Genomic DNA, 24,313 nt, shown 5'->3' on the forward strand with positions numbered 1-24,313 from the left:
TCTGCTCCTGGCTGCCCTGATCTTGAAATGCTAGGTGCCCCGTGACTGAGGATCCTCCCAGAGTGAGGGTTGGAGTGGCAGGGTGTGCCTGGGGAGAGTGGGGTGGAGTGAGGGAACCAGGATTTAAAATAAGGCCTGTCCTTTTTGCACTGAAAAGAATGGCATTTCCAGTAGGAGCTCAGAGTGGAAGATCCATCACCCCAGAAACCCTTCCCTTTCCTCACTCTTTAATAACAGTGATGCTGCCTTACCTGGAGCTACAAGACCCAGGTATCCTTGGGTCGTCCCAACAATCCTGGGAGGCAGCGTAGGCAGGGGAGGGAAAATGGAAGACAGAGCATCCCAGCTGTGTGCCCTTTGGCAAAATATCACTCACCTCCCCAGGGCCTGGTTTACTCATGTGTAGTTTAAAAACAAGGGGGACAGATAATAACACCATTTCTGCCTCCTAGTGTTCCAACAGAAACAATGAAATAATGCAATTGTAAAGTGAAGCTGTCAACTGTTAGTTAAGGGAGAGGGCTGTTTTTTCATTTTATAGATAAAGAAATTGAGTCTCAGCAATGTGAGGAATCTATCCAAGGATACACAGCTGAGTAGCAAAATTAGAACTAGAATCCAGGTCTCCTGTTTCGTGGCCAGAGTTACCTTCCACCATTCCATCTGCTCTTTTGATATAAAGAGTGGTCTTTCAGTGGTTATGGGAGACCTAGCACCTAAACTGCCTCCACTCCTGGGCCAGGGCACACACAGGTGACTCTCATTTGTTTATGCCTTATTTTCTGGTTAAAAAGTCTGAATCTCTGCTCCCTGCAGGAGTGTTTCGGACCTGGGCTTGGAAGTAGACAAGCTTGGCGTGAAACCTGGCCCCACCACCTGGACCCTGTGTGTTGGGGGAGGTTCCTGAAGCTTTCTGAAGCTGTGACTATTCCTTAGGTAGGAGAGGAGTTCCTCCAGGACCTGCCATGCTGTGTTGCCATGGAGATGAGGTGAACTGTTTACCCTGGACACAGAGAGTGACGCCTAACTGGTGCTTGGGATGTGGGCCTTTTCTTCTTTTCTCGGGTCCCTTGTCTAGTGCTGAGACCTGAGACCTCCTCAGCCCAGGCTGCAAGGTGGGCCTGGTGGCCGGTGGTGTCCTCACATGTAGACACTGGTATCTACTTTCCTGGACCACGGGGCCCTGTATCCTGGGTCCACACTTTTCCTGTGTAGCTCCAGCCACAGGACTCCCCCATGTCTCATCATTGCTAATGGCATTGGCTCAGGAACGTCTGGGCCCCTGGAGAAAGCTCCACGTGGCCTCTCCACCCTGCTGTTCCTCTTCCCTAGACGTGCACACCCTCTGAGGCCCTGAGGCCCCCCTACTGGCCTGCATGCACATTCTCTCCCCTCTTCTCCAGTCTCAGGCTGAGCCCTTTTCCCCACCCCTGCCTTCTCCCCTTGGCCTATTTGGACCCACTCCTCCTTCCTACCTTGCATTTAGGCCCCTGCCTTCTCTAGCTCCTCCAGCTCATTGACACCCTTCTTTCTTCAATGCCTTTATTTTTTAAACTTGAAGTATAGTTGGTTTATAATATTGTGTCAGTCTCGGGCGTACAGCAACGTGATTTAGCTATGCATACATATATATTCTTTTTCAGGTTCATTTCCGTTATAGTTTATTACAAGATATTGAGTTCAGTTCCCCGTGCAATATAGTAGGACCTTGTTTATTTTATATATGGTATAAGTGTAGTGCTATATAGTATAAACATAATACTATATAATACTATATATATAATAGTATTATCAATATATAGTGTATCTGCTAATCCCAAACTCCTAATTTATCCCTTCCTTCTTTCCCCTTCTATATGCCTCCATTTTTATTGATAGTCTTTTTTACCATGCCTAAAACTCATAACCAAATACTATATTTATTGTTTCACACATGCTAACTCTCACATGCTCCCTGTCTGTTCCTTGAGAGCAGGGGGGTCACGATCTCTGTCATCCCCGGTGCTGAGTACCTGGTGATGTGCAAGTAGACTGTATATTCAGTGAGCCTCACTTGCCAGGTCCAGGTCTTGCTCCCCTGCTATTTGAAGTTCTCTCTTGACACAAGACACCCTCTCTGCCCTTCCCTGCCTGGCAGCGTCTGTGCATTGCCTGTCATTCACTTGCACCTCCAGTGACACCTGCATTCTGTCGCGTTCCTAGCCCCCTCCTCCAGCTCCTGTAAACAGAGTTATTATTTTGGCACTTGATCGTTGTCTGTTAATCTGGGATCTGTAAGAGCAGAGGCCAAATCTCCATCATCTCTGTAGCCCAGAATTGTCCTTCTGCAGTGCCCAGCTCGGGAGCCCACAATAAATGTTGAGTGGATGCTGTTGCAAAGTCCAAGGCAAATCTACAGAAACTTGATGTGGGTCTGAGTTGAGACCTCCTTGAAGGACTCTGTATAAGGCAGTTTCAAACTGTAGCTGCAGAGACATCATTATTCTAGAGAGCTTTACCTCCTGCCTCTTGAATGTGAAATGCCGCCTTGCATCTATGCTCAGGGAGTGTTGTGATCCTCTAGCACAAGGCAGCGGCTGAAATAGTTTCCTATATATTCTGTCCTCATAAATTCCTCCCTTGCTTCTTTCCCTCCCCCTCCACACACCACAAGTCCCAGAGCCTTCCTCTTCTCCCCTGCCTGAAGGACATTTATGAGGACCATCACGGGGGGAGCATCTGAGCCCTGTTCCTGCCTCCCCCTTCCCTCACTTGAGGGTCTGTGGTCCCCCTCCCTCACCTTTGCCTCCTGGGCCAAGCTCTGACATCTCTTGCCCAGTTTATGGGCCGTTGGGACTTTTCCAACAACCTGAAATGAATCTGGGAGGCCCCACAGGTGGTACAGCCTGTCTCAGAGCCATAAACCACGGCTGGTCTTTCATCTGCCATTGCTTATGTCACGAACGAGTGGGAGGGCCAGGCAAAGGGGAGCTATAGCCCCTGAGCCATTCCAGATTTCCTTTTTTACAAGAAAGCGGGAAGAAAGGCCCTGAGAAACATGCTCCGACTTCGTGCCAAGCAAATTCATTTCAGCCTGGTAGGCTGTGCGTGGAGACTTAATCTCTGGACCTTCCCTCTAGGAGTCAGATTTATGCTGCGTTTGTGTCTAAATGGCCTCCAGGGATGCTGACATTTGTTGTTGGAGACAGCAAGTGGTGTTCCTTTCATCTCCGCTGAGGGGTGTCAGCTTAAATTATGAGGGATCGCTCTGGCCTGCATCTGGGTGTGGGAGCCTCTGGCGAGGCAGAGGGGCCAGCCCTCACCCTGCTCCCGCGACGTCTCTGCTGTTAGAAGGTTTCTCTTCATCTTCTGCTCTGTGGTACTCCTGCTGGCCCAGTAAGAAATCTCCTGGCTCGTTTAGAACTTTCCTTTCTCTTGGACAAATCACTAAGTATATATTTTAGGCACTGCGTACTTGCATGGAGAAGTTGGCGTCAGAGTCAGGCAGCCCTCCGCTGCTGAAGGAGGAGGCAGGAGCCTGTGTTAACATCCCAGGAGTGGCCTGGAAATTCCCCGAAAGAGTCAGAGGGCACTGCTGTGCTCATGTTCACCACCTGGCAGGCTGAAGCCAGCGATGGTCTGCACTCCCCTTGGCAGCTGGGTCGCGACATCTGTCTGCATTTTGGGAGATGCCCAGAGGCGCTCCGTTCCTCCGTCTTCAGACTCTCTCTTGCTCCGATCTGCCAAGACACCTGAAATTTCACAGTGGTGAATGTTGGGTTGGAGGCGTTTCCTGTTCCATGTCTGTACATTGCTGACGGTGCCAGAGGACAGATCAGACTATGGCAGTCACTAACTCCTCAGTGTGGAGCAGTGCTTCCTGCTCCAGACGCAGAGTCTGAAAGCCTGGAGCACAGGATATGTACGTTTTGATGGAGAACAGGTCAGGAGCGGTCCAGGGCAGGGGTCGGCACACCGTGGTATGCAGGCCAGGTCTGGCCCGGTGCCTGTTTGGGAAATGGTTTTATTGGAACCCAGCCATGCCTCTTCATCCTGTCTCTGCGGCATTCACGCTACAATGGCCGAGTTGAGTGATTGCAATAGAGACCGTACGACCTGCAAAGAATAAAATACTTTACTCCCTGGCCTTCTACAAAAAAAGTTTGCAGATGCCTACTCTAGAGCATCTAGTGTTTCTTGGAAGGCAAAATGGGACCCCTTAGGAGACAGAAGAGAAAGACTGAACAGCAATAGGAGGGATCAAAGGGAGAAAATGCAACACAAAAATGATAGAAACACTCTAGGGTCAGATCTTAATCTCATCCTCCCTCTCCTCCCACGTCTGCCCATCTTCCTTCTCCTCCTCTTCTGAAAACAAATGTTTTCATCTGTCCTCTCAGGGCTGTAGAGAAAATGAGTGAGCAGCTCCTTGTGATGCTCTTTACGTCCACCAAAAATGGGCACCAAAGGCTGCCCTAGGAGACGGTTCTTTTTGCCCTGCCCCTGGCTGTTCCATGATGGGGTCTTGGGAAATGTGCACGTGCCTTAGCAGGGGTGAGTCCAGAGTACACAGATGTCAGGGGCCCCAGCCAACCACTCCTGGGGCTGTGAACAAACCTCACCCATCACATCTTCCTTCTGGGACCAGCCTTGGTCCCCTGTCCCTCTCTCTTTCTCCTCATAAGCACTCACACACTCACTTTCTATAAAACCAGCTCACAGGGCAAGCTAGGGTCATGTCTGCAAAGAGAGAGGAATGAATGCTCGCACTTAAAACCATAACTCAGGCTCCCATCAATGTGCACCTGTTACTAAGAGAAAACACGGATCTCAGATTAAAAACACGTCCTTTGAAATGATGATGGTGATGATTTACTACGTACGTATCATACTTAGACAGTGCTAAACCCTTTACATATATCATCTCATTTAATTCCAACAACAACAGTGTCACTTTCTCCAATAAGAAAATTGAGTCTTGGGAATTTCTTGAGAATCACACATCATCACCGGCAAGGCCAGAATTGAAACCCAAGTTCCTATGGCTCCAGAGACCATGCTTGTGGGCACTGTGCCATCATGCTTTTCTGAATGGTGTCAGCATATATGAGCCATTATCATGGAATCTAGCATTATTTTAGATTTTTCGTTTTCAATAATTGAATCATCCTAGTCATCAATACGCATTTGCATCAAGTTATGTGACTATAGAAGAACCAGACTGACTCTGTAAGACGTTTGCAAATACCATTGTATGGACAAAACAGGTATAAGACATGTAGTTTCTGAAGGTGATAAAATTGCATTTTAAAATCAGTTCTGTGCTTTGGATTGCTCGCTCATTTGTTCCAGACTCAGTAACCTAGTAGTCATCTGCCTTGCAGGAGATCTGCACAATGCTTGGCATGGGGTGTCACCCACGTTGCCTCAGAAATAGTACCCAAAGCATCAGCAGTATCAGAGGAGCATCATTTGATCCCAAAGAATCCACTCAGAATTATTGGCTTCACAAAAGGCTGAGTTTTGGGAGTCTCCAAGCAGCAGGATGCAGGGCCCAGCGAGGATGAATCTGCACCATCAATGGCCTCCTTTTTTCTACCTTTTCTCTCCTTGTGGGATCTTAGTTCCCCAAGGCTTTTAGTTCTTACATGCTTGTTTTTTTCTTGGAAAAAAAAAAAAAAACCCTTCTAGAAAGATCCTAAAACCCCTTACATCTGACTTAGATCAGCTTACTGAATTCTCCCCTGGGAAAAGAAGCCTAAGAGTTGAAAAGGCCAGAGTGGCCAATCCCTGTCATGAGGAGTCTTCTTTCATCTCACCTTCATCCATCTTTTAGGTTTTATCATTTGTACTCTCATAGGGAGTGAGGCAGAGAGGAAAAGATGTCCTTCCCATAACACCTAATAAAAGCCTCCTCTGTGCCTCTGTGTTAGTTGCTTTGGGTATTCTTGTCTCCAGGGCAGGCTCAGTGTAGGGCATCCCTTACGCAGGATTGAACTTAAAACAAGAGGACAGAGCTGGATGGAGACCCAGGTCTGCCTATGTCAGACTCTTTTCAGTTACATTGCAAGGGTCATGCCATCAAGGAACTCAGAGGTTCATCTTCCTTCACATTCAGACTGTATGTCTAAAAGTTCATAGAGGAAAGCATCTTAGCCATTCTCTTTCAGATGAAAATAAGGTTTTTTGGCTCTAGCAGAGCCAAAAAGTAGGATTAAACTAAGTCTAAACTCAAACATGGTATGCAAAAAACCATCTTTCCAGAGGACGTTACCATGAAGAACTAGGATGTGGAGCTTACACCCAGTGGGTCCCCTCATCCTGGATTTTTTTAAGTGGCCAGAAGGGGACCAGAATGAGGGGACTGGAGCCAAGGAAGCTCTTGGGACAAAGGTTTCTCCTGGATGAAAGAGGGCAGCTGAGCTGGGTAAGGACCCAGAGATAAATGAGGGTCTTGTTAGGGTAATGTGAGCACACACTGCCTGTGGCTTTTAATGCCAAAAGTAGGAAGGAATCTCTCTCACAGGGGTATTTTCTAGATCCTGGAAGCATCTTCTCAGAAGTGTGAAGTCTATGGGATGCAAAAGGTAGCCTGGGAATGAATGTCATATGTACTAGAGGCTTTATTTCCTTCAAGTTACTCCTTGTATTGATCACTGCTGATAAAGTTGAAATAAACACATAAATAGTTACTTTACTAGAGAATTATTTCTTCTATAGACACGCAGTTTTGACTAATTGCCTATTATCTGTCTCTGTACATAGTTTTATGTTGGTCTTCTGCGGCCTTTTAAACAGTATTGTTTTTTAACCTCCTGGCAGTGGCTAGTATTTCAGACATAGTATCTAGAAGTTATATATAAATTATCCAGGTCAAGAAAACTACACAAACTATTAGTATACTAATAACCAATGCTTACTGGGCATTTACTATATGCCCATTACTATACTTCTGAATGCCTTCTTGGTAACCTCATTGAATCCTCAAATAACCTCAGTGAAGTGTTCTCCTCTATCCCGATTTTACAGAGAAGGAAATTGATCCACAGAGAGTTAAGTCACTTGCTCAAGGCCATACAGCTGGTAAATGTGGAGCTAGGAGAATATCCTGGGAGGAAGTCCTGAGCTGTGATGGTGGACTTCCTGGTTCCTATCTCCAAGTTTCAGAAGTTTTTCCTTAGCCCCTTCCTGGGGGCTTTGGGATCAATACCACACGGGTTGTTGCATTCATATCTTAAGTCATCCTCATAACGTGGACCTGAGTGTCTTATTATGGAATAACATACAACTCCAGGTAGCAGCCCTGAGGGACTCAACACATTACTTCTGCTTCTTTCAGGGAAAAGTGATGATGAGGAAAGTCTCTGCAAGTCAGCCCATGGGGCAGGGAAAGGAGCCTCTGAGGACAGCAAGGACCATAAGCGCCCCAAACGTCCCAGAACTATCCTGACAACCCAACAGAGGAGAGCATTCAAGGCCTCGTTTGAAGTATCCTCCAAGCCGTGCAGGAAGGTACAGAGGGGAAGAAGGGAAGAAGGGGGATAAGGCCCCTCTTCTCTGCGTGTGCCCTGGACTCCTTTGGGGTGTCGATGGGCACCAGGGTGGGGAGTGCTGTTCAGACAGTCTGGGCGGGTGGCCCTGAGCCCCATTGGAGGCTCCAGGGATCACTGTAGCTGTGGCTGGGGCAGTGGTAGAATCTCCTTTTGCTTTTCGGCATGCACCGTTCCAACTGGCTACTTCCTCTTACCTTTCATTTCATGGAGAGCAATGAGGAGAATAATAAGGAGTTCCAGTTGGGGTATAGGTCAAAATGTTACAATAGAGGAAAAATACAGTGGGTTGTAGCACATGTTCTTTTTTTGGCCCAGTTTGTTCTGCTTAAGGTGGTGATTTTGGCATTCATCCATGTTGCAGTTCACCCATTTTTGTTGTTGCATGGTATTCCGTGGGTATACCATGGGTTGCTTGTCCATTTATCTATTGATGGGCATGTGGATTGTTTCCAGTTTGGGGCTGTTACAGACAAGGCTGCTGGGAACAGATATGTAAAAAAAAATACAGTGACTTAATGAGACAAGAGTTCATGTTGCTCTCACATCATAGTCCAGAGGTGAGCAACACAAGATTGGCCGAGAAACTCTGTCTCATCACATGGGTCTAAGGGACTGCTCCAGATGTCACCATTTTTTGCAGCTACCATGGTGGAAAAAGAGGGAGTAGGGTGGGGGGCGGGGACAAGCAGTTGCTTTTTACAGGACATACACACCCTGGGATTTTTTGCATCACTCTCACGTGTTGGCTAGAATTTAATCCTGTGATTACAAAGGGACCTTGGAAATGAGTCCATCTGGGTATCCATATAAATTCCTAAAACTTAGGAATTCAGTTGCTAAGAGGAAGAAAGAGAGAATTCATTTTGGAGACAATTAGTAGTCTCTGTCACAAATAGCTGCCTTTACTTGTTAAGTACCCACCATTTATTGACTCTGCCATACTAGGTACTGTCTTTTATGCAACAAAAATAAGAAAACAAGGGTTCCTGAAATTGAATTGAAATTCATAGAAGAAAGACATTTAAAAATTTTTAGCATTGTTTTTCCTCTCTCCCTCTGTGTAGGAATCAGTTTTTGCTACGGTAACAAATAAAATCTTAGCAGCTCCAACAAACATTTATTTCCTCCTGCTAGGCTGTGGGTTGGCTGGGGCCCAGCTGGGTTCAGGTTCAGGTCTGCCCCCCATGTCTGTCATTAAAGGGTCCAGGCCAAAGAAGCAGCAGCCACCTGGGGCACATGGGTCTCCTGATGATGGCAGAAGGCAAGAGTCTGAGTTCCACTGGGCATGCCCAGTGGATCTCCATGGAGATCACTCACTTTACATCCGGTAACAGTCCATGGGCCACAGCAAGTCACGTGGGTAAGCCCACTGTGAGTGCAGGGGAGGCGCATAGCCATCCAGGAGTGGGGAGGATGGTTATTTGCTGAACCACAATACATCCTCCCACCACTTCTGACTTTTGAAGTTTCAACTGCAGAATGCTTTCCTTGCCTGACCTCACTGCCCCATAAGTTCCAGCTGAAAGAGCTGGTAGAAAGTGAGCCCCAAAGTAGGCCTGCACAAGGGCCAATTCCCACTTCCCTCAGCAGTTTACTTGTTCTGCATGTACTAGACCCCCGGCCTCTGTGTGGCCTGTGCCCACGGCCTGTCCCTGGGCCACCAGCAGGGAGGAGATGTGCGCTGGGACACTGGGGAGAAATCTCTGAGGGCCAAGACAGAGGGGCAGCCTGGAGCCAAGAGAAGGGACAGGTCACTCGTGTCTGGGAAATCAGGCGAGGCTTTGTGGAGCAGGTGGCCTCTGAGCCGGGCCTCTGAAGGATGGATAGGGTTTCTGCAGGTGGCCGTGGGCCCCTGGGTACACTGGTGTTTAAGTTGGCTTAGCAGAAGGATGTGCTTTAAAGATCTGCTCTAATCATCCCATTTCTCCTAAGCTTGAGTCTGAGTGGCGTGACAAAGGTAGACGCTTCCCAAGGCCTCCCAGCGCTTCCAGCTTGCCCTATTTATACGTTTACTGAAGGTGCTCCTAAGTCTGATCTCCTCAGAATCTAACCGTGAGGAGCCAGTGTGTCTCAAGGCCACTCTTGGGAGATCTGTGCCTCTTCCCCCTTCCCTTCTGGCCCGTCCCTCGCCACATGCCTGTGTGGAGGGCAGACGTTTAAACCCCTCTCTTCACGAGAGGGACCTCGATTGTCCTGTCCCTTCGTAGCCCCAGGCCACGTGCCCACCTCAGCGTGGTCTGCCTTGCTCTGTCAGATCCAAGATGGCTCTTGTCTTATCTTTTCTGAGGGCTCGCTGTAAATATGAATATTCCCGAGACACCCAAAGTGATCTAGAGCTATAAGGGACAAAACCAAACATTTAAGTCAGTGAATTAGGTAGAAGAGAGCAAGAGAGAACCATTTGTTTTTGCAAAGTGGTTTTTCACCCTCAGTTCTCCTTAAGTAGGTTATGGCATATACCTGGCATACAGCTAAAACACAAAAATAGATTTTGCTAGTATCTAAGAACCACTTGAAGGCCCAGGTTCCAGAAGATGAGAAACCCAGGAACACTTCTTAAAATACCAACCTAGATGAATGCTGCTGCTTCTCCTCACTTCCCTGGAGAAGCACTGTCTCTCCAGCTGAAGGGAAGCAATGCTCTGTTTGGGGTTTTGCTCAACGTTGAATATGCACCAGCTCCTGTGAGGTGTGGCCTGCTGGGCTCACTGTGCACTGCACAGCGAGCGTTCTGCCTTCTACTCTGACATGCCAGTATTTCTGTATTTCTAATGTTACATGTTTTTAAGGTGAGGGAGACCCTGGCTGCAGAGACAGGGCTGAGCGTCCGTGTGGTTCAGGTGTGGTTCCAGAACCAGAGAGCTAAGGTAATCTGCTTCTTACTTCTGTCTCTGTGTGGCCGGTTTCCTGAAATAATAGTAGAATGTTGTCCTTGCCCACAAATTTTCTAACTTCAATTCATTGGATAGACTAGTTCTCTCAATTCAGAAAGTCTATGATGAGCAGTCATTTCAGCCACAGCATACTTGCAGAAGGGCATTTGTTCTAGTGGGATGCTGTTATTTTCCTCGTGATTGTGACTGTCAGTCATTTTCATGAAGAAATACCTTTCTGTGTCTTTTGATAAAAGCAGGTTCTTTGATTCCTATTCATTTAACCCAGATGCCAGAGTACCTTTGAAATTTCAGAGGGAAGCCAACATAGCACCCATATGATTGGTCTAAGACAACATCATGGCGCATGGAATGGATGGCCTAACTCACCTTTCCTCGGGCCCCACCTGTCCCTGTTATATAGTCATATTGTCTAATGCATCCTACCAAAGTGTGCAAGCCCCTGCCACGGTCTCTCGTTGACCTTAGACCTTTACCTGTTTATCTTCCTACCTGTACACGTGCATGTGTTGGGCTTCCCAGGTGGCTCAGTGGTAAAGAATCTGCCTGCCAATGTAGGAGACGCAGGAGATGTGGATTTGATCCCTGGATTGGGAAGATTCCCTGAAGGAGGAAATGGTGGCCCACTCCAGTATTCTTGCCTGGAAAACTCCATGGACAGAGGAGCCTGGTGGGCTATCGCCCAAGGTGTTGCAAGGGTTGGATATGACTGAGCACACACACACACACACACACACACACACGTGTTAGTGGCCCATTTCTCTAGACCTCTAATCTTTAGTGGGCGATGGATTCGTATCTCATTAGCTCATCATGATGGGTTAAGATACCATTTCCGTAACTGAATTCCTCAGACTGGGCTTCTGGTGTGTAGTCCGTGGTCTTTTCTATGAAAGAATTTCATAGTTCAATAGGTTTGAGAGAACCTATAGCCTATGTATTCATAAGCAGGGAACATATTCGAAGTTCTGAGAAATCTTGCAGTAAAGAAGTTTTTAAAAAATCTAATGTTCCCTACACACACACACACACACGCACACACACACCAAGGACCTCATGGTACCCTAATGTTCCACAGAAGACACTTTGAGAAAGATTGAGTTGATGTGTTCCTTCTGGGAAGTTAGTGTGCTAACAGGGTGCTCTGGGAGACAAGCTCCTTACCTAAAGGCATGCATCTGCTGGTAGGAGTCTCTGCCCCAGGGGCCAGGGGTTGGAACGACCTCTTGGCTCATGCCAGATCACAGCTTTCAGCAGGCCCTTACTGCACAGCTAAGCTGGGCTGCAGACTGAACGTGCCTCTCTTATACCTCACAGTAAACTGTGACGCCATCAGCAGCAGGTTTTATGTGCTGAGAGGGCATCCCTGTTCCTGCTAAGAGCAGCTTCCCTGTGGCTTCCTAGCCAGCTGTCTTTCCACGGCTGCGGTGTAGAAATCCCTCAGCCGCCACGCATCAGGCTCAAGGCACCGTTCCTGAAATGTGGATTCTCTCCTGAGTAAAAGCTAGGGAAGGGGTTCCTCTGCTTTTGCCCTGAGCCAACTCCCCCTGACCTAGCTGTGAGAACCTGCTGCAGGCCCCCTGACTTCTAATCCTGAGTTCTCTCCTCCCCAGATGAAGAAGCTGGCCCGGCGGCAGCAGCAGCAGCAGCAAGATCAGCAGAACACCCAGAGGCTGAGTTCCGGTAAGCTGGCACCTCCTCCTGGCCAGGCCTCTCCTGCCCGGGGCTGCCAACTGCCCTGCCCTTGGATGACATCTCTGGGCTCCCTGAAGCCCAGCCCACACTCACTTGGGAGAAGGGGCCTTCCAGGGAGGACCAAACCGTGGGAACTGTGAGTGCAGAGGGCGCCAGCTGAAGGCCCAGAGCTGTGGCTCAGAGGTGGCACTAACTGAGTCCAAAGCCCGCTTGGCAGATCCTGCTGTGGTACCCGGGCCTGTGTCGGGGCCTACCTGCAGAGTCAAGGACACGCCCAGCTTCTCATCCAGCCAGGCCCTGCTTCTCGGCAAATCAGTTTCATAGAAGACACCACAGTGATGTACAATCTTTTCCAAAATACTATGAAATAGTAAAAATAATGATAGTGGGAAAAAAAACACTCCTGGGTTGAGCACTCTTGCTCTCATGCTGACCTGACTCACAGCCACCAACCCCCAAGGTGAGCAGAGGAGTTATTAATGTTTCCATCTTACAGATGAACAGAGGCTCTGCAAGGTGGACCACAGTCCTAGATCAGTGAAGGATGGAGTTGGGCTGGAACCAGTCTCTCTAAGGCCCACTTGGTCACGCTGCCTTAACTCGCCCTTACCTCCATGTACCTTCATTTGTTTTTAATAGGGGCAATGTGAGGATTGGGGAGCGTGTGAAACAGGACAAGCTGTGGGACCCTTTAAGGAAGTTAAGAGAAAAAAAGCAAGAATGACTATATTAAAACAATATCATTCTTAACGGGATATGCCCCCGGCCTCAGCTGTCCAGCAGAATTTCCTGAGTGGTCTGTTTGTGCCCTGGAGCAGGGATTCTCACCCTTTTCGGTGTACCGAAACCACCTGGTGTTTGGTATAGATTCTGATTCTTGAGACTATGGTGGGCCTGAAGAGTCTGCACTTGTAATAAATGCTCATTCGTGCCGGCCTGGGGGCCACACTTGGAAGGCTGTGGAAAGTGACATTAGTTGTCTGGCCCCTAAACAGAGCTCCTTACCTTCATGGACCTTGCCTTATGCTTGATGCCAGGGCTAGGCTCCATCAACAATTTGATTTTCCCAGTCAAGAGTTCTTTCTATACCTTTGAGGCCAAATTGTATCTTAATGACAAGAGAGATGCTCTGGTAGAAAATCAAGCAAGAACATGGGCAGCTGGGCAGGGTTGAGCCAAGCTGGTCAGGAGACCTGAATTTGCCCTGGCTCTACGCGCGGTGCTGTTTGGAGATCTGACACCTGCTGTTCTGTCTCTTTGCACCTCGGGCTTGCATCCCTAGGGTAGGCTAGTGCTGTCTGATAGTCCAGTCACACAGCCCTGTGGGCCTCAGAGAGGGTCACAGATCAGACAGGGCCTCAGGAGGAGCCATGCAAGCTGAGTCATACAGGCCAGCACGCTCAAAGGGAGGAGAAGGCATCATGGCGTTATGAGAACACAGACTCCTAGTGCTGGGACTTTGAAGAATTCTATGGCAGTTCCTAGGGTAGACTTAAGAAGGTGGAACTAGAGCCTCTGAGAGTTAATGCAACCACGTTCAGAGAACCACAGCAGGATGTGGAAGGAGGAACTGAGTCCTCCTTTTCTGATAAAATTGTGTACACAGCAGAGCACGTTGCAGACCCAAAGCACATACCCACCATCTCATGGAGTCTTCATATCAGCTCCACAAGGTCCCCTGGATCCATACGATGAACCCCACTTGACTGATAGGATCCTAGTGGGGTGACACTGGAAGCATCTTTAGACGTCTCTACTTAGCATCAAATGCCTTTGTCTTAATGATATGGTTCAAGGAAGCTCTCCAAGTACAACCCTCATCCTGCAGCTCTATCCTTCGGCATAATCACTGGTGGCCCATGCTAGGGCACAAGCTGGGAACCACTGATGTCACCTCATCCCTTCCCTTCTGTAAATGACGAAAGTAAAACGATGTCGCCATGTCCACACAATGTGTGTGGTCCCCAGCCAGTGGGGCACGTGAAGTTCAGAGCTTGTTCAGAGGCCCTGCCCCACCTTCAGCATGAGATACTGGGCTGCACGTGGAGAACTGTTTATCTTCTTCTTTGTCCCACAGCTCAGACAAACGGTGGCGGGAGCGCGGGCATGGAAGGGATCATGAACCCCTACACGGCTCTGCCCACCCCACAGCAGCTCCTGGCCATCGAGCAGAGTGTCTACAGCTCAGACCCCTTCCGACAGGGGCTCACCCCACCCCAGATGCCTGGAGACCACATGCACCCCTATGGTAAGAGGGACTCAAGCCCCGCAGGGACCTCGCACAGCTTGCTTGCGTGAGTTTTTCATCCCCTCCCAGTCCCCCTCTCTATGCAGTTCCTAGTTGCCCATTAAAGTTCCAAAGCAGAATAAGTGTCCCACAAAATACTGCTAGAATCACATAACCTATGGCTCCAGAAGTAACACCAGAACGCATATCCATGAGTCATGTTTCCATTTATTCTCCTTTTTCAAAGTTTTTTCTTTGTTTGAAAAGGAGGTTGTGTTTTCCTTTTTTGTGTAGACATTTTTGTTGGGATTTAACTTCCCAAGTCTTCCATTTCATGCCAGATACCACACTTGCGGGAGTAGGAAATGGCAACCTACTCCAGTATTCTTGTCTGGAGAATCCCATGAACAGGGGAGCCTGGCAGGCGACAGTCTCTGAGGTCGCAGAGTCCGTCATGACTGATCAGTTAAGCACATACATATACACTTCCCTCACTGTGGCACATTTTCATGCCAGGCGCCACACTCGTGCAGTGAGTGGGACCCACGTGTGATCCCTGGGTCAAGGAGAGCCCCAGAGAAGGGAATGGCTTCCCACTCCAGTATTCTTGCCTGGAGTATTTCCTGAGCAGAGGAGCCTCGTGAGTTTCAGTCCCTGGCGTCGCAAAGAGTCGGACAGGACTGAGTGACTAACACTGTCATCTTCACCACACTTACAAGTTCATAAGCATTATCAGCAGTGATATATACTCAGGGGCCTTAATTATGCAAACTCTTACATAGGAAAGAATACATAGAAAAGCACAGAAAAAAAAAAGGTTCTAATTGGACTCTCCTATTATGGACACTAGTAGGTATTCTCATGTAATTCCTAGAACATAAGCTGACTTGTGAAGTAATGTCCCAGTCCCACTGCAGCCAAAATGGGGTTGCTTTAAAGGGAGGGTGTGAGGGCAGCTGAAATTCCCCTACTTTCCAGGCTTGCTTCTGAAGCCAGTGGACAGCAGCTGGGGCCTGGATGCCCTGATGGAGTGGGCAGGCTTTAGAGTTGAAGGCTGAAGTTCAATCTTAGGGTCAAATATAGGCCACTGGGTTTTTATACAGAGAAGGTATATGGCCTATGTAATGCATTTGCCTGTACTGTGAAATCTGTAGTCAGTAAACCTGATAGCTAAAAATAAAGTTTTATACAGTAAGCCTTCAAAATGTTAGTATCAGAGATACATGCCTCAGTGTACAGATTTTGTCAACTTCTTTTTTGCCTTCATTATAAAATTAGCTATATTGTTGAAATCAGCCCTATCTTTCCCTGTGATGCATTCAGCAAATATTTATTAAGATCCAGTCACTTGCAGGGCCATCATTGCCTTACCTTATTCATTCATACACACATAGATATATATGCATGTGCTCAGTGACAGCCATCCCCTTTGCTTCCTGAGAAGACACATCTATGCCTATCTTCACTCCACTGCTATGTAAAAACAGGACAAATAGCTTTGGTTTTTTTGCCAATTCATACATTTTCAGAGTCCTAGGGGTCTTGTTACGTAAATTGCTCCTGTGATGAATCCTTTAGTAAAATGAATAATTAAAGCCACATGACGAGTTTTATAAACAGCAGTGTTCTCTCTCCCATTTACTTGAAGCGGAGGTGAAATGTCCACGCCTCAAGCTTCTGGTCACAGGTCCCCCAGCTCCTCCTCAATTTGCCCTCCCAGTTTCATTATCAAAGGTTTCACTAGTTGAGTGTGGACACCTAACCTTCCTCTCCTTTGCAGCACAAATCTGGGGAAAGGGCTGGCATTCAGTATGCTTGTGCTGTTTGAAAGGACAAGTGTTATCGCCAGTGGTTTCGTGAGCATCCTTCACAGAGTCGCTGTTCGTTTTCTTACCCTCCCTCCTGCAAGAACCTTCTCTGTGGCCGGAGTCCTCTAGAAGCCCTGCGCCCGTCTCTGCAGCCTGCGGCGCTGGGTCCCGCCCACTCCGCACCTCCAGTGTCTAAACACCCGGACGTTTGCTTATGCTGCGCTCCGTTTAGCCCTCCTTGGTCAGATCCTAGTTTACATTATTTTCAGTTGTCCCACGTTAGACATAACCCTCTGAGGAGGTCTTTATGGGCAGGGATTATGCCCCCTCCTACTCTTCTGTGTCACCCCCAGCGCTCCCCTTCCCCATCACCCAGTAGAAGGCTTACCACCGTGGGGACGGGGTGATGCGCCTAGACCGCGCAGGCCGAATTCAGCCGAATGCCCCAGCTTCGAGTGAGTCCCTCCTCTGGACCTTCATGCAGTGTTTCGTCTCCGTTTCAGGTGCTGAGCCCCTCTTCCACGAGCTGGATAGTGAGGACACCTCCCTCAGTAACCTGGGTGACTGTTTCCTAGCAACCTCAGAAGCCGGGCCCCTGCAGTCCAGAGTGGGAAACCCCATCGATCATCTGTACTCCATGCAGAATTCTTACTTCACCTCTTGAGTCCTCCCCCTGAATTCTGTGGCTCAGCTCCCATTCTGGAACAACTGTATTACGTGAGGGGTCGACTGGCTTTAGTATGGGGAGGCAGGGAAGAGGTGGGGTGGGTGGGAGTTCTGTTGGGGATGCTTTGTATAATGATATGGTGTAGCTTGGCATTTCCAAAGACTGAATACATTACGGATTGCATAGTTTAATGTTTCTAATAAGAGTCTTAGTGTTAGGTACGAAAATGTGTTTATCATTAAGGACAGGGACTTTTAATATAGGCATTTTCATGCAAACTAGATACTAGAGACCCCTAGCAACTTCCCACCATTTTGGGGGGAATCTCTTGTCGAGAGGTGCATATGTCTACCCATCCACACACCCATAGACAGACAGACGGATAGATAGATGTGTGCGTGAGTGTGTAACCTTTCATACTTTATCATCAAAGTTTATTCCTAATTATAACAGACACCAACTGTACAGCAAAAAGTAACTTTATTTTCAGTGTGAACTATATTTAAGGAAATGCTTGATGCACTTAAGTTATAAAATGAGATAATTTACTTTTATAAACTTTATTTTGAGTTTGAAGAGACTTGTGGGCAGGGCAGAGAGCGCCGCTCCACTGAGGCCCGTAGCTTTGAGTGCTTGAGTTAATTCTGTTTTCAGAGAGTGTTGTTGAGGTCTGGAAAGCAATTACCCTGTGTGGCTGACAGTATTTACTGGTGGATTCTTGCTCTGTTTGAGGTGGAATCAATCACTGGGCTTGTGGGGGGGACAGAACAATTCCTGATCATTAGGAAATTTAAAGCCTAGACTCTTTGGCTTTCTTTGAAATTCAGACATGTGACTGTTGGGAAGTCACACGACTAGGACGTTGACTAGGAAAGTCAATTCTGCTCTTGAACTTCACCATCTGCAAGTGTGGGATGAGGCTGATAGTATTTACCTACCTCACTGGGGACACTGAGGCTTAATTCAACCCCAGGACACATGAGCAGGGCTGAGACTAATATCTATACTTGCTTAAAATCCAACCAACCAGCCACTTGGCAAAGAAGGGTACCTGGGCCTATATGGCAGGAGCCCGAGGGCAACTCTGCCTGCCATAATACCCCCTGTAAGCCTGGGCTGCACATACTACATCAGGGAAGCCCAGGGACTAGAGGCTTTCGATGGGGAGGAGGCTGTGACGAATGGGTTGGACAGGTTATTATCATGTTTTAGACCAGAGGTTGCAGCCTGTAGGCCTGTATTTTATGGCCTGCCTCCTAAGAAGAGTTTTTATATTTTTAAAGGGTTGTAAAAAAAGGGGGGGGGGAGAATATGCAACAGAATATATGTCAGCTGGAAAGCCTGAAATAGTTACTATCTGTAATATCTGGCTCTTTTCGTGAAAAGTTGGCTGACCCATGGTCCAGATGCTCTTGGAGCTCATAGCTCACAGCCTCTTGGAGCTCATAGAGGCAGAGGAGGTCCTGGTGGAAACCCAGGACTCCTCCTCCTGGCTCTCTTTCTTGTTGCTGAGCACAGAGGACCCAGCTGCCATTGTACACAGGGACAGTTCCACACCCTGTCCACCACTGTGGTGCTAAGATGGGATCCTTCTGTGTTAGGAGGCCTCCTGAGAAACTAGAACAAGTTGATGGGGAAGACGGAGGACTCCTCCGAGAGGGGCCCGGACAGGCTTGGCTTCACTCCTAGGGATGTCCCCCGTCATCAGAGCTTTGGTCACCGCTACTTGTCCCCATCACTGTCTGCAAGGCCAGAGGGAACACAGCTCCCTATGATAGAGTCACTGTTGTATGATTTTTGTGCTCTTTTTTATAATTTATGCAAACCACCGAGAAACCTAAACCAGTCTGCTGAGTGGAAATCATGCAGACACGCTATGACTACACAGGCAACTATGGTGAAGGTCAGTTAGAGAAAAGTAGTAGATACTGTGTGAGTGAAGATGAATAGAGATCCTTATTCCACTCCTTAATGGCATACCAAGATCAAATTAAAGACCTCTTAACAAATGAGCTGGTGTTTATTTAGGGGCAGGGGCGGTTGGCAGGGGACTGGGGGGCCTGGATGTTTTGTCAGCAGTAGCTGAAGCTGCCCATGAAGGGAAAACCTGACCGAGGGATGACAGCGAAACAGAAGGGGAAGGCAGCTTTCACCTTCCTGCCAAGGACTCAGAGACCTCAGTCCTTGCAGACGCCTCTCCAGGAGGAGGAACTGGGAACATTCCATCCTCCCAGCAAGTTCCCTCAAGGCAGGGCAGTCTGTGATATGCATTTGCTTGGAAATCAGAGCAGAGTCATGGGCAGGAGAAAGATTTCTCATGCAGGACTTCAGGCAGGTGCCTTGCCAGGATCAGGGTCAGAACAACAGACCGTGTGTCTCCCCTGATAGATTCTTCCCAAACCCTCAACAATTTTAAATATGATGTACGAATGGGCAAAGATTATGCTTATGGAGTAAAGAAGTCAGGAAGCAGTATGGCTGGAAGACATAAGACATGCTCAGAGGAGAGGTGGCATTGTTTTGAATAATCTTTCTACCCATTGCAGTATTCTTGGGCTTCCCATGTGGCTCAGCTGGTAAAGAATCCACCTGCAGTGCAGGAGACCTGGGTTTGATCCCTGGGTTGGGAAGATCCCCTGGAGAAGGGAAAGTCTACCCACTCCAGTATTCTGGCCTGGAGAATTCCATGGACTGTGTAGTCCATGGGGTCACGAAGAGTCGGACATGACTGAGAGACTTTCACTTTCACCCCTTCAGTTTTTCAGCCCCTTCCGACCCCCACCCTGGCTCATGTGCCTACCGTTAGATGCTGGCTCTGGTTCTCACTGAGGGTCTAGAAGGAGAGATTGGTGGGCACGTGGTACCCACCCAGGAAACGTCTATATCAGACTGGCCTTGACTGGGCTGCCCTTGGTTTCGTCTCCAGTTTCCAGACAGAGCTTAGGCATGAGACCTTCACCCCTCATGTTTGCCTACTTGGCATCCACTCATCCTTCAGCATCAGCCTAGACTTGGCTTCCTCAGAGAAGTCTGCAGGGCTGGGTTGCATGCCTGCCTGTGTGGAGGAACTGGAATAATGCTACCAGCTGTGAGCACCCCTCCCAATTTTAGAATAGCTGTAACACAAGAGAAATTTCTAGTTTTGCTCACATGAAAGCCTGGGAGGGGGTTTGTGTGAGAAGGGCACCTCTTTTCCATCCAAGATTCCATGGGGGATTGTTGTTTCCTGTCTTCTTTTCTCCCCACTTCCAGCTGAAAGTGGATATGTCTAGATGCAAATCCAGCTTCTCCCCTTCCTAACTGCATGGCTTTGGGCAAGTTACTTCCCCCTGCTTAGCCTCTGAGCCCTCATCCTCAGGACAGGCCCGGTGCCTTTCCTCTACTGCAGGGGGGGTGATGAGGACCAGTGAGAAAGCTCACGCCAAGAGCTGTCCTGGGCATGCGTATTAGCTGCTGTGCCAGGGGCCAGACCCTGCTCTCACGGTCTGGTTGCTGATGAGAGGCTCCCGGGAGTCTCAGACCATATCCGAAGAAGGAAAACGCACACTGGTTCCCCGGAGAGGGAGGCCCCTGATCACACCTCAGTGGAACTGCTTTTAATCTCAGCGAGGGTCTTCTCTAGCCTGCCTCAGCAATTGTTGGGGGGTGGTTTGTTTTGATCGTGTTTAAGACTCACGCAGATAAAATTCCAATTCCAAAGAAACATCAAGAACTCTGGCCCCCAAGGAGAAGCAGCCAGGTCATAGGTGACTTCTCCAGTCATCTTCCACTTGGGGCTGAGACGTTAGGGCTGAGATGAGAGTGAGAGCCAGACCCACAGGCTGAGTAGGAGAGTTCTGAGCTGACCCGACATGAGTGAAACATGGGGACAAGGTGGAATGAATTTGTCAATTCCAAATTCAAAGACAAAATAAATTTGTAATTGAACCTCAAGTAAAATCAAGGTGTTTCTCTCTTTCTCTCCCCTCTTCCATCTCCTTACATACAAATACAAATGCAATACAATCCAAGTTGACCTGCAAACTGATATGATTTCACTAGAATAAAAACCAAATGAATACCTTGCTTTCCTTAATCCTTTTGTTTATTATGTTGCAACATTTCAATAACAAAAATGAGTGAGCTATCTTTAGGGCTCAAAAAAAAGACCTTGTGATGTTTATGCTAAAACTGTAGTCCCTCTACACAAGGATGATTTGGAGATTCCCTAACCTTGAGGTTTGTGCAATATTTAAAGTTACCTAAAAGACCCTGATGCAAGGAAAGATTGAGGGCAGGAGGAGAAGGGGACAACAGAGGATGAGATGGTTGGATGGCATCACCGACTCAATGAACATGGGTTTGGGTGGACTCCGGGAGTCGGTGATGGGCAGGGAGGCCTGGCGTGCTGCGGTTCATGGGGTCGCAAAGAGTTGGACACGACTGAGCGACTGAACTGAACTGAACTGAAATAACCTTAAACAAGGCTCTGAGCCTTTATTTCTTCATCTGTGAAAATGGATGGAGCCTGTCTTACAGGTTGGTCATGGAGAGCATCAAAGGAGATAATTAGGAAAGCTTTTTGTAGACCACGGGCTTTCCTGATAGCTCAGTTAGTAAAGGATCTGCCTGCAATGCAGGAGATCTCAGTTTGATTCCTGGGTCGGGAAGACCCATTGGAGAAGGGATAGGCTACCCACTCCAGTGTTCTTGGGCTTCCCTTGTGGCTCAACTGGAAAAGAATCCGCCTGCAATGAGGGAGACCTGGGTTTGATCCCTGGGTTGGGAAGATCCCCTGGAGAAGGGAAAGGCTACCGACTCTAGTATTCTGGCCTGGAGAATGCTATGGACTGTATAGTCCAAGGGGTCTCAAAGAATTGGCTACGACTGAGCAATTTTCCCTTTGTAGACTGCAAATGCTGTACAAACAGGACGGCTTCTTAGAATCTTGTCTCAGGAAGCAACCACAGAGGGACCACTCGGGGGTCATGGTATCCACAGGAGCAGTGCTCCTCCGTGGGTGGATGCTCCCGGCAGGGGTGGTCCTGAAGGAAAGCAGTGAATGGAGGATCAGACTATCTCATTTCCTCTCCCAGAAGCTGTGGATTACTTCTCCCACTGCCTGATGGGCGTTCTCCCATCTAGCAGCAGATTTTGGCAAAAAAAAAAAGGTGGCCCAACCCCTAGTGGATGGTGAGTTAGCTAATCTCCCAAATCTGCTCCATCACCCTGTGTGCCTAGAGAGGAAAAGGTGAAACCTGCCCCTGATTTGTGATGGGAATGACCCTCCCTAGATAGTTGTGCAACTGACTGCTCTGGCCCTTTGAGCACCTTATTTATTCATGTATTTAATTCACTCAGTAAATATTTACTGAGCATCTAGAATGTGGATGGGTCATAGAAATAGAGAGGAGCAGAGACATTGGCCCTGCCCTCATGGAGGTTACAACTTACTGGAGGAAATAACCAATAGTCATAAATGGTACTAATTTAACTTACCCAGTATCAAGAGCCACCATGAAGACCAGGAGCCATAGGAGAGTAGAAAGCACGGAGGCATGACCTAGTCAGGAAGGTCAGGAAGGTTCTGTGACCCAGTGATGATGGAGCTGTGACTTTATTCGTCTGTCCTTGTGCTTTCCTCCATCAAGTAAGTAGTTCTGCATCTCCTTCCTATAAGGGCATTAGTATTTTAACTGCCATGGATGGAAAGAATCCGATGAACTCATGCCCTCCAAGGTGTTTGCTGATAAGGTCTAAAGAAGCTGCTTATGTTATCTTTAATGCAAAATGTCTTCAGAGTCAAAGGAGTGGACACTGTCAATCAACACTGTTTATTAAGCCTATTGTGGACATTTGCGCTTTCTGGCCATCCAGCCTTCTTTCACTCTACTGATAACATCACTTTGATTTCCTTCAGGGCTTTGACCTTTCTGCATGGAGTAGACTCTGTGAGACTATAAATCAGGGTGACTCCAGGCTGCTATAACCAAGAAGCAGGGACATACAGAGTTGGAAGCTTGTTCAGAGTTAGCTCACTTCTGAAGGTGCTCCCAATGAGATGGCCAAACAGTTCCTGCTGAGTGGACCCTGGAGTTGCCCTGCTGTCCATCTGTTGCCAAGACTGGGTCCAGACACCTTATGATTCTGCGAGCAATCTTCTCTGATCTTCCACTAAAGACCCTTTTTGCTCAAGTTAGCCTGAGTTGGTTTCAGTTGCTTGCAGTCAAAAAGTCCTGACAAAAACTTTGTTGTTATTGTTTAGTTGCAAAGTCATGTCCAACACTTTTGTGACCCCAAAGACTATAGCCTCCCTGGTTTCTCTGTCCAAGGGATTTCCCAGGCAAGAATATTGGAGTGGTTTCCATTTCTTTCTCCAGGGGATCTTCCTGACCCAGGGATCAAACCTGCATCTCCTGCATTGGCAGGCAGGTTCTTTACCATTGAGCCACTGGGGAATCCCTTCTTACCTACAATTTGTGTAATCTTTGACATTATATAAAGGGTGTCTGCTGTCTTGCCACAGCCTCTGGGTTAGCCTGGGCTGGTATTCTTTCCTTCCTTTTATTGATAAGAAACCTATAGCTCAGAGAAATTAAGCCCAAGGCTGTAGAGTTAGTTAGGATCAGAGTGCAGTTTCTAATTCATTCCTTCTGGCTTTTAGTTTTTTGCTGTTTCCCCAACCCTGACTTCTAAGTGTCAAAATACACAAATTTAGAAGTACACACATGCCAGGGACAGTGAGAAGTATAGAGAATTATGATCTTTCCTCCTACAAGGAGACTAGCTGTACACAAATTCAACATTGTTGTTGTTTAGTCGCTAAAGTCATGTCTGACCCTTAGCCACCCCATGGACTGCAGCACGCCAGCCTTCCCTGTCCTTCACTATCTCTAGGAGTTTACTCAGACTCATGTCCATTGAGTCAGTGATGCCATCCAACTATCTCATTCTCTGTCGCTCCCTTTCTCCTCCTGCCCTCAATCTTTCCCAACATCAGGGCCTTTTCCAATAAGTTGGCTCTTTGCATCAGGTAGATTCGACATAAATGCCTATATATGCAAGGGGTCAGGTCACTGACATAGGTAATATGTGCTTTGGGCATTCTGAAGAGAGTGAGGTTACTGGGAAATGGGGAGGCGAGAAGAGGCTTTACCAGGAATATGGGACTTCCACTGAGCCTTCAAAGATGGGTAGAATTTAGAAAAGTAGCAAGAGAGAGGACATTCTAAAAAGGACCAGAGTAGGTACAGAGGAAAGGATGCAAGGCGTGTACAAGTACAGATGCACAAAGGCCATTCTGCTTGGGGTGGAGGATTGGCTAAGGCACTGAATGAGGTTGATGGTGAAGCTGTTGGCAACAGTAGCTTGTTGCTAGTGATTTCCTAACACAGATCAAAGACATCCTATTTCAAGGTGTAGGCTGCTAGTCGTTCCCCTTAATCTATTCTTTCCTAAAGCAACACCTTCCATTTTTATCTGGTACAAGTTAACTTGGAATAAAGTCTACA

At 47.9% G+C, this 24,313-nt stretch overlaps 1 protein-coding gene across 2 annotated transcripts in view; it reads left to right on the forward strand.

Moving 5' to 3' along the window:
* Positions 1–18,835, forward strand: part of LMX1A (LIM homeobox transcription factor 1 alpha) — a 168,449-nt gene extending 149,614 nt beyond the window's left edge. For both annotated transcript variants that reach the window (XM_043876739.1, XM_043876737.1), the window contains exons 5-9: positions 7,319–7,491; positions 10,322–10,399; positions 12,040–12,109; positions 14,199–14,369; positions 16,660–18,835. In XM_043876739.1, coding sequence (XP_043732674.1) covers positions 7,319–7,491; positions 10,322–10,399; positions 12,040–12,109; positions 14,199–14,369; positions 16,660–16,820 — 653 coding nt within the window. In that variant the 3' untranslated portion in view covers positions 16,821–18,835. The remainder of the gene's footprint in view (positions 1–7,318; positions 7,492–10,321; positions 10,400–12,039; positions 12,110–14,198; positions 14,370–16,659) is intronic.
* Positions 18,836–24,313: the final 5,478 nt, after the last annotated feature.

This window comes from Cervus elaphus, chromosome 20 (assembly GCF_910594005.1).
Source record: "Cervus elaphus chromosome 20, mCerEla1.1, whole genome shotgun sequence".
Classification (NCBI taxonomy): Eukaryota; Metazoa; Chordata; class Mammalia; order Artiodactyla; family Cervidae; genus Cervus; species Cervus elaphus.